Source organism: Eulemur rufifrons, chromosome 7, assembly GCF_041146395.1.
Source record: "Eulemur rufifrons isolate Redbay chromosome 7, OSU_ERuf_1, whole genome shotgun sequence".
Classification (NCBI taxonomy): domain Eukaryota; kingdom Metazoa; phylum Chordata; class Mammalia; order Primates; family Lemuridae; genus Eulemur; species Eulemur rufifrons.
In genome coordinates, this window is record NC_090989.1 from 263882658 (window position 1) to 263897318 (window position 14661).

A 14661-nucleotide genomic window follows, 5' to 3' on the forward strand; every position below is an offset into this window, starting at 1 on the left:
GCTGCCTTAGACATTTAAAAGATCTGTACAATGGTGAATGAAGGAAATCTATTATAGACAGGAAAAGACTAGTGGGCAGTAGAATAACATTCCACACTAGGGTGGAGTTCTATGGCAGATAGCCTTCTTCCCTTCCCTGGATAAAAGCATTTTTAAGATTGAGAGTGGGAGTTTTGACAGGAAGAATAAAGTGATTACTAAAGGAGGTGGGGAGTTGCTCTGCAGAAAATGTACTTGGTTCTTAGCCCAGGGCTTTTCAAAAAATTATCTGAATTATAAAATATACATCATATGAGTATATATAACATATATTAATACATGTACTCACCACCAAGCTTAAGAGAACAATGCCAATATCTCTGATGCCCATGTACCCCCCAGACTCCTCCCCGTCCATATCACCTTCCTTCCTCTTTTCAGAAAAAAAACAATGTCCTAACTTTGGGCTTATCACTCCCTTACTATAACTACTGCACATACAATGCAGCCCTAAATGATATTTGGTTCAGTTCTGCTGGTGTTAAACCTTTATTTTTTCTCACTTAACATTATGCTTTTGGAATTCATCCACACTGATAATTATAGCCATGGTTCATTCATTTCACTGATATTATAGTATCTCATTGTATGAACACAGCACAATGTATTTAAACATCCTACTGTTAAAAGCCATTTGAGAAAGAGGGTGAAACATTTGGATAGTTTCTAGTTTGGGACCATCAAAAGTAAAAATACTATCCACATTTCAATCCATTTCTCTAATACACATGCAGCAGGGGTTTCTCTAGGGGTATAGACTTAGGAGTGGAATTGCTGGGCCATAGGTAACACCTACCTTCAATTTTAATAGATTACACCATTTTGTTTCCCAAAATGGTTGTACTACTCATACTCCCACCAGCTCCACACTCATCAATGCTTGTTCTCATTGTGGTTTTAGCCTGTATGTTGTTGATTTCTAATAATGTTGAACATATTTTCACGTATTTTTTAGTAATTTGTTTACACTTGTGAGATGACTATTTTCTTTTTGACCAATTTTTAATGGCTAATTTTTAAATTTTTCATTCATTGGAGTCCTTTATTTATTCATATCTTATAAGAATCATTTGTTGGTTATTTGTGCTGCAATCATATTCTCCCACTTTATGGCTTATCTTTTCATTTTTATAATGTCTTTTGATGAACAGAGGTTCTTCATTTTAATGAAGTCAAATTTATCAATCTTTCCTTAGAGTTTATACTTTTGGTGTATTAAGAAATCCTTTCTAGGCCGGGCGCGGTGGCTCACGCCTGTAATCCTAGCACTCTGGGAGGCCGAGGCGGGTGGATCGCTCGAGGTCAGGAGTTCGAGACCAGCCTGAGCAAGAGTGAGACGCCCCCCCCCTCTTCCCCCGTCTCTACTGAAAATAGAAAGAAATTATCTAGCCAACTAAAATATATATATACAAAAAATTAGCCAGGCATGGTGGCGCATGCCTGTAGTCCCAGCTACTCGGAAGGCTGAGGCAGTAGGATCGCTTAAACCGAGGAGTCTGAGGTTGCTGTGAGCTAAGCTGACGCCACGGCACTCACTCTAGCCTGGGCAACAAAGTGAGACTCTGTCTCAACAAAAAAAAAAAAAAAAAGAAAGAAATCCTTTCTACCACAAGATGGTAAAGACATTGCCCAACTTTTTTTTTCCTAAAAGTGTCATAAGTTTTTACTTTCATATTGATGTCCTTCATCTGTCTGGAATTGATAATTTTTAACATGAGACAGAGATCCAATTTCATGTCTTTCTATTTAAATAATCAATTGTTCAAGCTTCATATTTTTAAGAAGTTTTTCCTTCCCCACTGACCAGCAATGCCAATTGTCATTTACTGAGTTTCCATGTGTATGGATCTATTCCAGGGTTCTCCATACTGTTTCACATGTCTATATTTTCATCCCCGTTCTTATATCCACATTGTCTTAATTACTATAGCTTTATAATAAATCTTGAAATCTGGTAGAGCAAGTCCATCCACCTTGTTTCTCTTCTTCTGGCTATTCTTGGCCCTTTGTTCTTTCATATAAACTTTAAAATTATTTTTATCAAATTCTACCAAAACATCCTGTTGACATTTTCTCACATTACATTTGATCAGTAGAGAAAATTGATATATCTATAATATTTCAACCTAGGGATGAGCACAGTAGTTCTCTCTCATTTATATAGCTCTACTTTGGCTTTCAATAAAATTTTTTAATTTCCTCCATGAAGTTTGGCATTTTCTTTGCTATAGATAGGTAGAATATAGATAGATAGATTCCTAGGAACCTCATATTTTGCTGTCATTGTTATTATAACTGGGGTTTTTAGGATTACTTTTTCTGTTATTAATGTAGAAAAAATGCAATTGAGTTTAGTATCCAACATTTAGTGAACCTCCTAAACAAATCTTATTTTTATAATTTATTGTAGACTCTTTTGAGTTTTCTATGTAGATTATTATATCACAATGAGACTTTTGATTTTTCCCTTCCTATCTTTTCACCTTTTATCTCTTCTCCTTGTCTTACTGCACTGACTAGGATTTCCAGTATAGTGTTGAACAGAAGCTATGCTAGCAGACATCCTACTCTTATTTTTGGTTTTAAAGGAAACGTTTTTTTAAAATTTGACTGTTGCTATGATATTAACTATAAGTTTTCTGTAGATACTCTATCATGCTAAGGTAATCTTTTTCTACTACTTGTTTGCTAAGTGCTTTTTTATCATGATTAGAAGCCGAATTTAATATTTTTTCTGCAACTGTTGTTATGAACATCTATCTTTTTTAATCTGTGAATGCAGAAAATTATACACAGTTTTCTAATATTAGCACAACCTTGCATTCCCAGAATAAGGCCACTAACCCAGGACTTTTCACTTGAAGACCTGGAAGAAGTTGAAGAGTTGGAAGAAGTTAGATGATACCAGAATAGAAACTATCTACTTTAAACTGTATAGTGCTAGTCCTACTTGTTTACCTGAAAACCCTATCTCCCCCAAGGCATTGTTACTGACTCATCTATGCCATCTCTGAGCTCTTAGAGTCCTTACTATTGATGATACTCATTTGACACTGCATGTGCTATTCTATACATGTCCTGTCTACCACTTAGAATATAAGCCCCTCAAAGAACAGCAACTAATAAGCACACAATAAATACTTGCTTAAAATGTTTAAAATATCCTTGTGGATGCGATGGTAAAACATGAGCGGGATAATTATGTAGCATCCTTAGAAAATGAGGCTTCTGGAAATATCAGTTTTCTAGAGAGCTGTTGTTTTAATCTGCTAACACTCACTGAAACTTTAAAATCATTCTAAATTGTACTCCACACTTCCCTGCTTTGTTAACAGACTATGCTGACCATGACTTATACAGTTTTTGAATTAAGGATAATTTAACTTTTTCTTGTTGAGGACAGTCAATTATTAGGAATATCAGTTACAGTGTTGTGCTAGAGATATAGCTGTGGATACATAATGCGTGGGATGCAGAACCTCAGCTGTGGCCCTGAACAAGTCTTTAACAGGGAGGAAAAAAAAAAGGCAGGCATTTTTCCAATTTGGCATTGATTGCTAGTTAACTCTCAGCAGCAATTCATACTTTTCTTCCACCACTCTCCTATTCTCCCCACCTTCTTTTGCCCCAGAATTACATAATGCAGAACTGTAGGACTGTGAAAAGTTACCATTTTAACCACGAAAAGTTACCATTTTCCTAGATTATAGCCTATTAGCTTGCTTTTTGCTTGCAGACTCTCTTTGTCTCTATACCTACTACTAGCTGACCTCATCATTACTTCTAATCTCTAGAGGGGACACAGCATATAGTGTAGCTAAGGGAATAGACTCTAGATCCAGGATACCAAGGTTCAAATCCCAGTTTGGCACTTATAGTTGAAAACCCTAATGACAAGTTACTTAACCTTATCATTCCTCAGTTTCTTCATCCATATAATGAGAATAAACATACATCTACCTCATAGGATTGTTATGAGAATTAAAAGAGTTAATATTTACAAAGTGCTTAGAACAAGGCCCAGCACACAGAAAGCATTACATGGGTATTACCAAATAGACGGATAAAATAGTATCAACTTGAACTCCACCACTGTCTCATCTCCCTGTCTCTTAAAACTGCTTCATTATTTCTCATTTGGGGTTGTGGTTGTACTGGTGGTGGTGGTCTTCTTTTGGGGGAGAAGGAGCAGGGCAGACATTACCTAGCAGCGTGCCTTCCCACTGCTAAGGTCTCTACCAGACAGGGAGGAGAAGAGGGAGGGGAGGATCATGTACGTCCATCACTGCTCTATTAGCCATGCGAAGGTGAAGAAAATGGGGCTGTTTATTTAATCAGCGTAACAGGAATCTAGGGACATGTGTGACTGCTGTTTTCAAATATTTTCAGGGCTGGGCTGGAGGAGAGGTGGCATTTAAAAATCTGTGGAACAGCTACAGGCTTCCCAACACTGAACATGTTTAAGCAGAGTATTGGTAGCCAGGTGTCAAGGATGCTATAAGAAAGAATTTTTTAATTTAGAGTCAGACAACCTCCAAGATTCCTTCTACTTCTAAAATTTGGGTAATCCTAGTATGAGTCACTAAGACATACAACCTAGGTGTGAGTCACACATCGCCAACGCGCTCCCGAAGGCACCGAATTCTCCACTCCCCACAGCGCCTGGTACTTTACCCCAGATCAAGGTGAGGAATTCCAGCCCCCAGGCTGCGTATAACTCGGCTCAGAGTAACAAAAACTTTTCTGAAGCTAAGCGCCTCGGTTAGCCGATTAGCAAATACAGTAATGCAGACATCCCAAATGGGACTTGGCAAAAAAGGTGCGTATCCGGATCAACCAGCAGACAGTCCTTCACGTCACTCTTCTGAGAGGCCGGACAAAGGCAGACTGAGGAGAGCAGCAGGTTAAGGTGAAGGGGCAGAGTGGCCGGGAGAAATGAGAGCTAGGAGAGCTGACACACAGGGAGGGGAAAGGGACAAAGGCCTTGGGGACAGCACGCCGGGCTTGGAGGCCGGTAGAAATGCCCCGGCCAGAGGGGCCAGCGGTCCGGGCTCTGGACTAGCGATGCGAACGGGTGGCTGCAGCAGGTTACGCAGCGGCAACCAGGAGAGCCCTAGTGCCAGCGGGGCGCCCCGCGGGGGTCCTCACTGCCTCCTGGAGCTGGGCTCGGCTGTCCGCCCGCAGGGGTGGCCTCGCCTGGGGCCACCGAAGCCCCTGCGCCGAGGCGGGTCCTGGGGGCACAGTCGGGGCAGCGCATCTGCCTGGCTCCCCCGGCTCGGCCCCGCACCCACGCCCGCAGCCTTCCCTGCGGCTCAGCCCATACAGCCTCGCCGCCAAATTTTGGATCGTCCAGTCTCTCGCCGCCTTGGTTGAGGCCCGTCCCCGAGCCCCAGACAGGCGGTCGGACAAGCGACGCCGCAGTGCCGGCGCCGAATGTCGGGCAGCGGCTGCCTCCCGCCCGGCCGTGCGAGCGGCCGCCGCCATCGCGGGCCGCGGCGGGAGGGCGACGAGGGGCCGCGCCGGACGCCGCTTTACCTGAGAAACCAGCGGCAGCAGCGTCTGCTCCACCGAGCGAGTTTTGATCTCGAGTCCAGAGTCGAAGGCGAAGCCCGATGGGCCGGAGCCATAGACAGCTCCGGCGCCGCTAACGCCGGCAGGCCCGGGAGAGGCGGCCATCGTACCCGGCTAGTCCCGCAGCCCGCACTCCGCGCCACTGCGAGCCCGCCGCCAGTCAGCCAGCCCGCCCGCCGCGGCTGCGGCCACAGCAGCGCACCCGCGCCACCCGAGGCCCCGCCCCCTACAGGGCCCGCCCCCCCACAGCCTGGATCCCGCCCCGGCCCTCCACTCTTGGGCCCGCTCTGAGGCCCCGCCCACCAACCACGTCCCTCCCCCGAAAGGCCCCGCCTCCTCCGACCCTATTCCCTGCCCCGCCCCTCTCTCTCCTGAGTCTCCTTTTGGGTGGGATCAAAGCACTTCGCGCCGGGCTGGCAGGGAGAAACAAAACACCTGCGGGCCTCCCGCGGCCACGTGGCCTCTTAACTGGATGAGGACGACCGTCCCCAGTAAAGTTGCCTGTCCTCCTGATAGGTGACTCGTCCTAAATCAATTCTGAAATCTCGCAAAGATTTCTGGAAGCTGCGCTGAAGTTGAAACTGGTAGAGCAGAACCAAGAGTCGTCTGCGGGAGAGGCCTTTACCCTGGGACCGGTAATCCTCGTTCTGGGGCTTCTCCGGAAGATCCCATTTCCCCTCCACCCTCATTTTTTGACCATATATTTCTCACACTTTCAGTGAGATTGAAGGTGAAACATTAGAAAATGCAATCACTTAAGGAGCATCTGGGCACTCAACAAGAAGATAGTGTATGTTTCAGGCTACTGTTTAGCCTGTTACTGTTTTTATTCTTCAAAAGGAAATTAAATACAACATGAAAGGCATCCTCTACTTTTCAACACTATTACTTTTTAAAACCAAAATTACTTTTTTCCTAGTGCCAGGCACAGAGCAGTTTCTTAACTGTTCAGGGCATGAAAAGATAATTGGTGTGTATTTCTGACTGAATTCACTTAAGGCGGCGGCTAAGAATCAATCTGTAAGCACAACTCTGAGCTTACACAGAGCCCCAGGATAGCAGGCAAAGCGGGACACTCTTTACTTACCCTAAGCCTTGGGGTCACATGCGGCCTTCTGGATCCTTGAGTGCAGCCTTTTGATTGAATCCAAACTTTACAGAACAAATCCTTTTCCTAAAGGTATTTTATTATTTACCTTTTAATAAAGGTATTTGTTCTGTGAAGTTTGGATTTGGCCAAGGGCCTGCACTTGGGGATCTGGAGGGCCATATGTGGCCTTTGGCCGCAGGTTCCCCACTCCTGCCCTAAGGTTCCCTGGAGCAAAGCCAAAAGGTGTCTGAAGGATGCACGCTTTGAAGGAGTTCTATGCTTAAGTAATAGACTGAGAAGCATGAAGAAATGCTTTGTGAACTACCATATCTGCCATGAGAACCTATCAGTAAAAAAGAATCTCAGGCTGGCCAGTCCACCCTTACACCTGGGCCTAGATCATTTCTGCTTCCACAACGTGAGGTGGCAGAAAGCTCTTTCCCGAGCACTGCCGAAACGTGCTTTGCAGTGCTTCCACTTGTCGGTTCAGCTTCGTATACCAGTACTGTACAGGTGTCTTTGGCATTGGAGATAGCCAAGCTTAGGCTTCTTCTGTCTACTCAAGAAGTGCAGGTCCTTAATCCAACTTTATTTTCTTCCAATTCTTACTTCTCAGCCACCCACCTCACCACTTCCTTACCTCCCACAAGGCCACCTTCCCCTGCACACTGAGGGGCCTTCACCCTCTTTAAGGAGCCCAGCATCCACTTGCCAGACACACCTTCCCTTACGGAAGTTAACTGTATTTCATAAAAGTCCAGTGTAAGCACTGGTGCCAAAGGAAAAAGCAAGATACAAAGCTTAAGAGACAGATGGATGTATTCACAAAAGTTTGGCTTCTATCAATAAAAAGATCAAGTTTCTCAACAGATTGGAGACTGTTTACCACGTGAGTCATCCAACACTAGTAAATTTATTTCAAAATATAAATATTTTACATTTACAAAGAAGATACATCAGTAGAATGTCAAAGCAAGTTAAAGCTAAGAAACAGCATTTGTGTGAGAATATTTATTGTTGTATTTGAATATTCTTTTTTACCTTCAAATCATCCCTCCTTTGCCTGAGAATGCACAGATGATACATTTTCAAAGAATTACACAAACAATTACAACTATATATCCAATTTGGTTCAAAATCAAATGGTATTTGAAATACACTCCAGTCACCTAAATAAGTGGCACTGCAAAGGACAAAGAAGGGTTTTCTTTGAGATAGGTACAATAAGAGTTACGCTTTGAGTCACCGCAATAAAAAAGAAATGGTATTTGATAAGCTAAAATGATAATACTTTACGATTTGTTTCCATACCTTCCATTGTAAAACATAAAGCTGGAAGAAAAACAAGAAACCAGCGTGAAGGAAAGAACTGTGGACTTGGAGTCAGAAGTTCTGCAACTGAATTCTGGCTCCATTGTTTCGTGGCATAAAGTTAGGGGGAAATCACAAAAAAAAAAAAACCTTTCAGAACCTCCAGTGCCTCATCTGTGCAATGAGGATAATACTGCCTGTCTCACAGGGTGTTACTAAAGGTGCCTGAAAACTATAAAGTGCCATACAAAAGCATTATTAAAATGTAATATCAATACATAACCACTGCATTTGCACATTAATTGATCCTTGAAAAACTTGCAAAATTAAACACAAATACTGATTGTACACACCATAGGTGGAAAAGAATCTCTATACCTTAAGTATACCTCTGAATGGCAAACATGCTTTCTTTCTGGTATCTCACTAAACTTAAGGATCTATTACACATTATTACACGGTACCCCAGTAAGATCTGCCATTCAGTATTTCCATTACGGATGTCTTCTAAAAAAGTAGTACACTTGATTGAGAGCCATGTTTCCCAAAGGACCTGTGGATGCTCAGAGAAATGGAAGCGGGTGTGTGCAGTATAAGGTTAAACAGTCTTTGTCCCCTCTTACAATTTCACAATGTATAATGACATGTTAAAAACTCTTGGAAGTCCTATGGAAAGAAAATAAACTCAGAATTCCTCAATTTTAATTGATCATGGAATCTCCTCCCCCATACATACTTTTTGTCTCTTACAACATCTATTAACATCTCTTGGAACCACTGCTATAAGGAACACATTTTGCCAAAAGCTGCTCAACTATGAGGAAAAGGGAAGAGAAGTAGAACAATGGACAGAGGAAAAAGAAGTATTTTACTCTGAATTCTGTTACTAACTGGCTGTGTTTTAGACAAGACACTTTAACCTATGAATTGGTTTTATTCTCTAGAAAATGACAAGATCCTAATTATATATGGCCCATTCTAGCACAGAATGAGACTCTAGTACATAGCACATCTTGATTTATAATTCTATTTTTAAATAATCAAAACATGACTGCTCAGTGGCTTCAGATATCATGTGTATTTTTTGTACATTCTCAATAATCAATAAGTTAATAAAGTGAATATATTTTGATGGCAAAATGTGTAAAGACAAGATATTGATAAAAATAAAAAGTATATGCTTTTAGCTGGAACATCTGGAGTTATGTTACTTGAGGCTATTTCCACCCTCAAAGTCCTACTGTAAGTCCCTTGTAAGGGTCTTAGGAGGCCCCACAAAGCAGACTGCAAGATCAGGACCTGAGTATGAGAAGTCCTGAGGGCTTTTTCCTATAAACACTGAGGTTGAAAGCTCTGGATAGCTCACCTAAATTACTTTGCTCTCATCTAACTTCTCATGACCTGACACATTCCTGAGGTACTAATATAACCAAAATGGGAAGTGGAGGTACTACGAACTCCTGACAGGTCACAATGTGTTCATTTAGTGGCCCTTTAACTGGAATAAGCAGTTGCATTCCCAAAGCCTACAGAATTTGTTTAAATACAGGGTCTCCATGTAACACACCTTGGTTATCTTCCCACTGTCCAAATCAACCCACACTGACTCAGAAGTCAAGGGAAAGCTCGGCCACCTAACGACCTCTCATGGAAGAGGGTGTTGGCAAACCTTGCAATTTTAACGATCACTAAGACTGGTATGTGAGGCAGTCTGACAGAGACCACTTCCAGGAAGAGAAAGTAATAGGAATTTTGGAAATCAAGCAGGACTCATAATGACATGGAATTTATGCTGAAGGTCCCATGCCACTTTCTCTCTCAGAAAAGAAAGGAGCATATATATCTGCGTGGAAAACTTCTATCTCCTGTCCTCCATCCCCCCATTCAGTTTACACATGAAGAGTGAATGTAAACTTGAAACTAATCTTTATTTATTTATTTTAGAGACAAGGTCTTGCTCTGTCACCAAGGCTGGAGTGCAGTTGTGTGATCATAGCTCCCTGCAGCCTCAAAACATCCTGGGCTCAAGCGATCCTCCCACATCAGCCTCCCAAGTAGCTGGGACTACAGGTACATGCCACCACACCTGGCTAATTTTTCTATTTTTTGTAGAGATGGAGTCTCACTATGTTGCACAGGCTGATCTTAATCATTAGTAAATCTATAAAATGCAAGATATTATGATAGATTTCTATACTTGGTTTTTATTAAGGCTACTTCTACTTTACCCATGCATTATTTGTTACATGAGAAACTTCCTCTTTCTGGGTCAAATTCTGACTGAGACTCTAAGGGTAGCTTATCTTTGAGACTTGAAGTTAAGATTTCTACTTTTTCATACCACTTCATCTCTATGCCCTGTGAAAAAATTCTGTAAAACCTCTTCACCGTATCTGAGGAAGCATGCTGATTCTCTCTGGTCTGACAGTTCCAAGAAAACTTCCCTAGCTGGCAGATCTTCCTAGGCCTTATGCTACTGCTGTAGCAATGGAGCAGTTCAAGTTTCCTGATCAGGACTGTGTAGCACTCGGGGGCACCTCTGGCTCCTGATATTTCAGAGGGATATTATATCACCTGCTAATTTTGGCAGCTCTAAGCTATTACCCTAGAGCTCAGAGTACCCTCTAAGAACATGGTATTCGTACTAATAATTATCTCAGCAACAGCTAAATATTAGCTCATTTACTGTTTTGTGATATCACTTTATACAGCTAAAAGCACTTTGTATATATACACCAACTCACTGTGTATAACATTTGCCTCTTTTGAGTATGTGCTAATTATAGCTATAAATTTACCAGTATAAATTAATAAAAAAACTGATTATTTCTTTTTTAACCTTTTAATGCAAAAATTTAAACTTAGTATTACACATGATCTGGCTAAGATTTAAGGAGAGGCCTTCTTATGCCTCTCCTTATGCTGGTTATCTCCAGCACCCAGTGCAGTCCCTCACATGGAGCCTACAGTTCAGCAAACTCTCAAGAAATGTTTTATTAAACGAAAAAAAAACTGAATAATTGATTAAAGAGGAGAATGAATTACTTAGTAACCAAATCTAACACTTGGCGAAAGAGCAGATTATAATTTTTGAAGGAGTCATAATAGAAATGAGATCTTCATGTAGTCTACCACATAAAAAATGGTCCAAAAATCTCATGGTAGCCTTTTCTAGATGGGGCTTTTCTGTAGTATAAGAATAAATTTAAGCTACTTATCATTAACTTCTTAGTGAAAAAATGTTTTAGAAAAAATTATTTCTACCTTTAAATATTTTTCAAAAAGGAAATCTTTGACACTTATGAACCCTTTTCTCCTCCATATTCCCACAGGAGCCAAAGAAAGGGCCTATGATTCTTTTAAATAGTAGAAAGGGCACAGCTAAGAGCTGGGTTCCAGTCCTAGCCCTGTCATGAACTGCAGGACAAGTCTTCATTCACAAAAAATGGAGAGCAACATCTATTCTATCTTATACCACTGTGGAAATTGCCCCAGATGTTACAAGAAACACTCTGTAGTACAGTGGAGTTTACTGACTATGGAGCCAAAGATCTGAGGCCAAATTTTACTAAACTTTATGACTTGGAATTGGTCACTTTTCTAAACCTTAGCTTCCCCACTGGTGTGAAACCACTGTAAAATGACATAAAGCTATATGAATGTAAAGTGGTTGTGAAATAATATGTGCAAAGCGACTTTGTAAAATGTAAAGCACTATGCTTGTCATTGTGATATCTGCAACACTTAAAAGTTGCAATTCAGTTCAACAAGCATTCATCTAGAGTCATTTGTGCAAGGCACTGTGCTAAGTGATGTAAAAAACACTATATAAAATTCTGCTAATAACTGGCAGAGTTCCAAATAATGAAACAGAGATATATTTAACAAATCAGAGTATTGCTACACCTGAGATTTTTCACTTAAAACACTGGGAAAGAAAAAACTTAATGATAGCATGAATTCTATCGTATTTTTACCATTTATAGCAGCTTAATTAAGTATTTTATTTCAATGTGGTCAGGCAAGTTTTAGAATTTCGGCAATAGTATACTGGGGCTTGGAGAGAGAAGGAAGGGGAAGAGCTTCAGTCTTTGTGTCTCCTATGGTTGCAACCTACAACTGAACATCAAATAAGCCACCCCACCCTTACACTTAAGATTTATTATTTCTTAAAAAGGGGATGACACATTGTGCAAGAAGGACAGAGATTGACTTGTCCTGCTCACACAACTACACATTCGAAGTGAAAGCCCTCTTCGTTGAAAAGTAACTGTCTTAGAAAAGTTTAAGAATAGATTTCTTAAAGTAAGAGAAAATTACACTGTATATTCTTTTGACAGCAGGTAGTTTAGAGTTCTTAAAATAACTTTATAAATACATATTATAATAATAGAGATAACCAAAGTGGGAAAATTTCAAGTCATGGTACCAGTGTATAAACTGAAACATTTCAAGCCATCTTAGCAACAGTTAAGTGAGCAAACCACATTTCTGAACTCTCAAGCAGTGTTTTAAAATGCAAAGCAGCCCACAGCAAGTTCTCTCTTGTCCAGGCATTGTGTATGTAAGACCAGGAGGCTTCTGCTTCTTTCCTGGGCTCTACTTGCTAGGCACAGCTGAAAAGGCAGGAAGCCACAACTGAGCTGAACTCACTGTCAAAGTTGAAATTCTTAGAAAAATCATTGCAGGGGAAACCATGTCAGTCTACTGAAGATTTCAGATCTTCAGAAATGTCACGGAAAGTCCTAAGAGAGGAAAAGATGGAATAATTGGTTAATTACCATACAACAGTATCTTTCTTATATAATCTTTAAGGGCCTGCAGATTAAACAGTCACTATTTTTTCTTAATATTTTTCACTGAGTATTGTTTCAAAGTCTGCTAGTCGTCAATCTTTAGTACAAGAACTCCAGTTTTTTGCTGGATCTACCATCTCCTATCCAAAAGACTATTTCTCCAGACTCCCTACCTATGACCATGTGATTAAGTTTTGGCTAATGAGAAGTAAGTGTAAGTGTCGTACAACTTGTGGGTAGTTCCTTAAAAGAGAAGGGCAATCTTCTTCAGCTCTTCCACATTCTCACTGGATAGAAAGTGGATATGATTTTTTTTTCTTTTTTCTTTTTTGAGATAGAGTCTCACTCTGTTGCCCAGGCTAGAGTGCCATGGCATCTGCCTAGCTCACAGCAACCTCAAACTCCTGGGCTCAAGCGATCCTACTGCCTCAGCCTCCCGAGTAGCTGGGACTATAGGCATGCACCACCATGCCCGGCTAATTTTTTTTCTATATATTTTTAGTTGTCCAGCTAATTTCTTTCTATTTTTTTTAGTAGAGATGGGGTCTCACTCTTGCTCAGGCTGGTCTCGAACTCCTGAGCTCAAACAATCCACCTGGCTCGGCCTCCCAGAGTGTTAGGATTACAGGCATGAGCCACCGCGCCCAGGCAAAAAAGTGGATATGATGTTAAAGGAAAGAAAACACTAAGAGACCAAAGATTAAATGCTAAGTGGATACATGTTATTACAAAATAGGAAGTTTGATCCAACAAAGAGTCCAAGCTCTGAGAGATATGGTTCAGGGCAGAAGAAATGGGGTAGGTCTTTTCATCAAGTGATCTTGTACTGTTTTTGATCCACATCCAACAAGCTTAGTGAATGTAGCTAATTGGCAGGTAATATCTGGGCTGGATGGAGGTGGTCTGCTGCATACATGAGGTGCCTATCTCAGGACTATAGTAGCTAGCTTGCCTTTGCTACATTAGTTACATGCCTGAGCTGGGATAAGTCACCCATGAGGTTTATATCTGTGTTGGCATCCAAATGGCCAGGTGAGAATTTGTCAATGAACACAAGCTCAAGCACCCATCTTAGACAAAAAGGCCTCACACCAAGGCTGGAAGTACATCAGGATGGAGAGAGGCTGGACCCATTTGTTTGTGGAACAGTCATATGAGCCCTGCCCTCCTTACCTCTTGGACTTCTTTTACCCAAACAAGAAATACACTTCTAGCTCATTTAAGTCATTGTTACTTTGGGTTCCATTGCTGATGGGGGTTTTGTTTGTTTCTTGTTTATATGTAACCTATCTTAAATGATGCAAATATAAAGCACAGTTTATTACCACACTTTTAGATAGAAGTTATATTACTCCTTCACAACAATACTACAAATTAGGAATACAGAAAAATATAACTTTACAATGTTTGCATTTTTCAAAACAATTTCAGCATCTTCCAGTTACATTAATTTGTAGCCATATCACTACATTATGTTGTTCCTTCTTAGATTTTTTATTACAAATAAAGCTAATTTTATTTTCATACCAATAACCAACTATTTGTTACTATAAACAAATGACTCAACTTTTTCATTAGAAATAGAACTAAAACAGTATATAAAGTAAGTCTTCCAAAACTTCAGGGAACAGCTCACGGTTGTAGAATTAAAACATGGGCAAAAAGCTTTCATTAGAATCACCTAAAAACTCATAAAGCAAATAATCTGAACTTCAATGCAATTCCACAATCATGCCACTTCCCTTATTCCTTTTGTTTTCTTGATTTTCAGTTTGTGCAAATATTTAGGAGGCTTAGACAGGCAGGGCAGAGATAAAGGAAAGACTGACCTTTTGGCACTATGTAGAAAGTACT

General features: G+C 40.8%; 2 protein-coding genes across 4 annotated transcripts in view; both read right to left on the reverse strand.

Annotated features, from left to right (window-relative positions):
- Nucleotides 1-5778, reverse strand: part of CTNNAL1 (catenin alpha like 1) — a 67356-nt gene extending 61578 nt beyond the window's left edge. For all 3 annotated transcript variants that reach the window (XM_069474533.1, XM_069474532.1, XM_069474530.1), the window contains exon 1: nucleotides 5575-5778. In XM_069474533.1, coding sequence (XP_069330634.1) covers nucleotides 5575-5715 — 141 coding nt within the window. In that variant the 5' untranslated portion in view covers nucleotides 5716-5778. The remainder of the gene's footprint in view (nucleotides 1-5574) is intronic.
- Nucleotides 5779-11663: 5885 nt separating this feature from the next.
- The window catches only part of TMEM245 (transmembrane protein 245), an 83935-nt gene continuing 80937 nt past the window's right edge, over nucleotides 11664-14661 (reverse strand). The window contains exon 18 of the mRNA XM_069476651.1: nucleotides 11664-12756. Within this exon, the coding sequence (XP_069332752.1) occupies nucleotides 12711-12756 (46 nt within the window). The 3' untranslated portion in view covers nucleotides 11664-12710. The remainder of the gene's footprint in view (nucleotides 12757-14661) is intronic.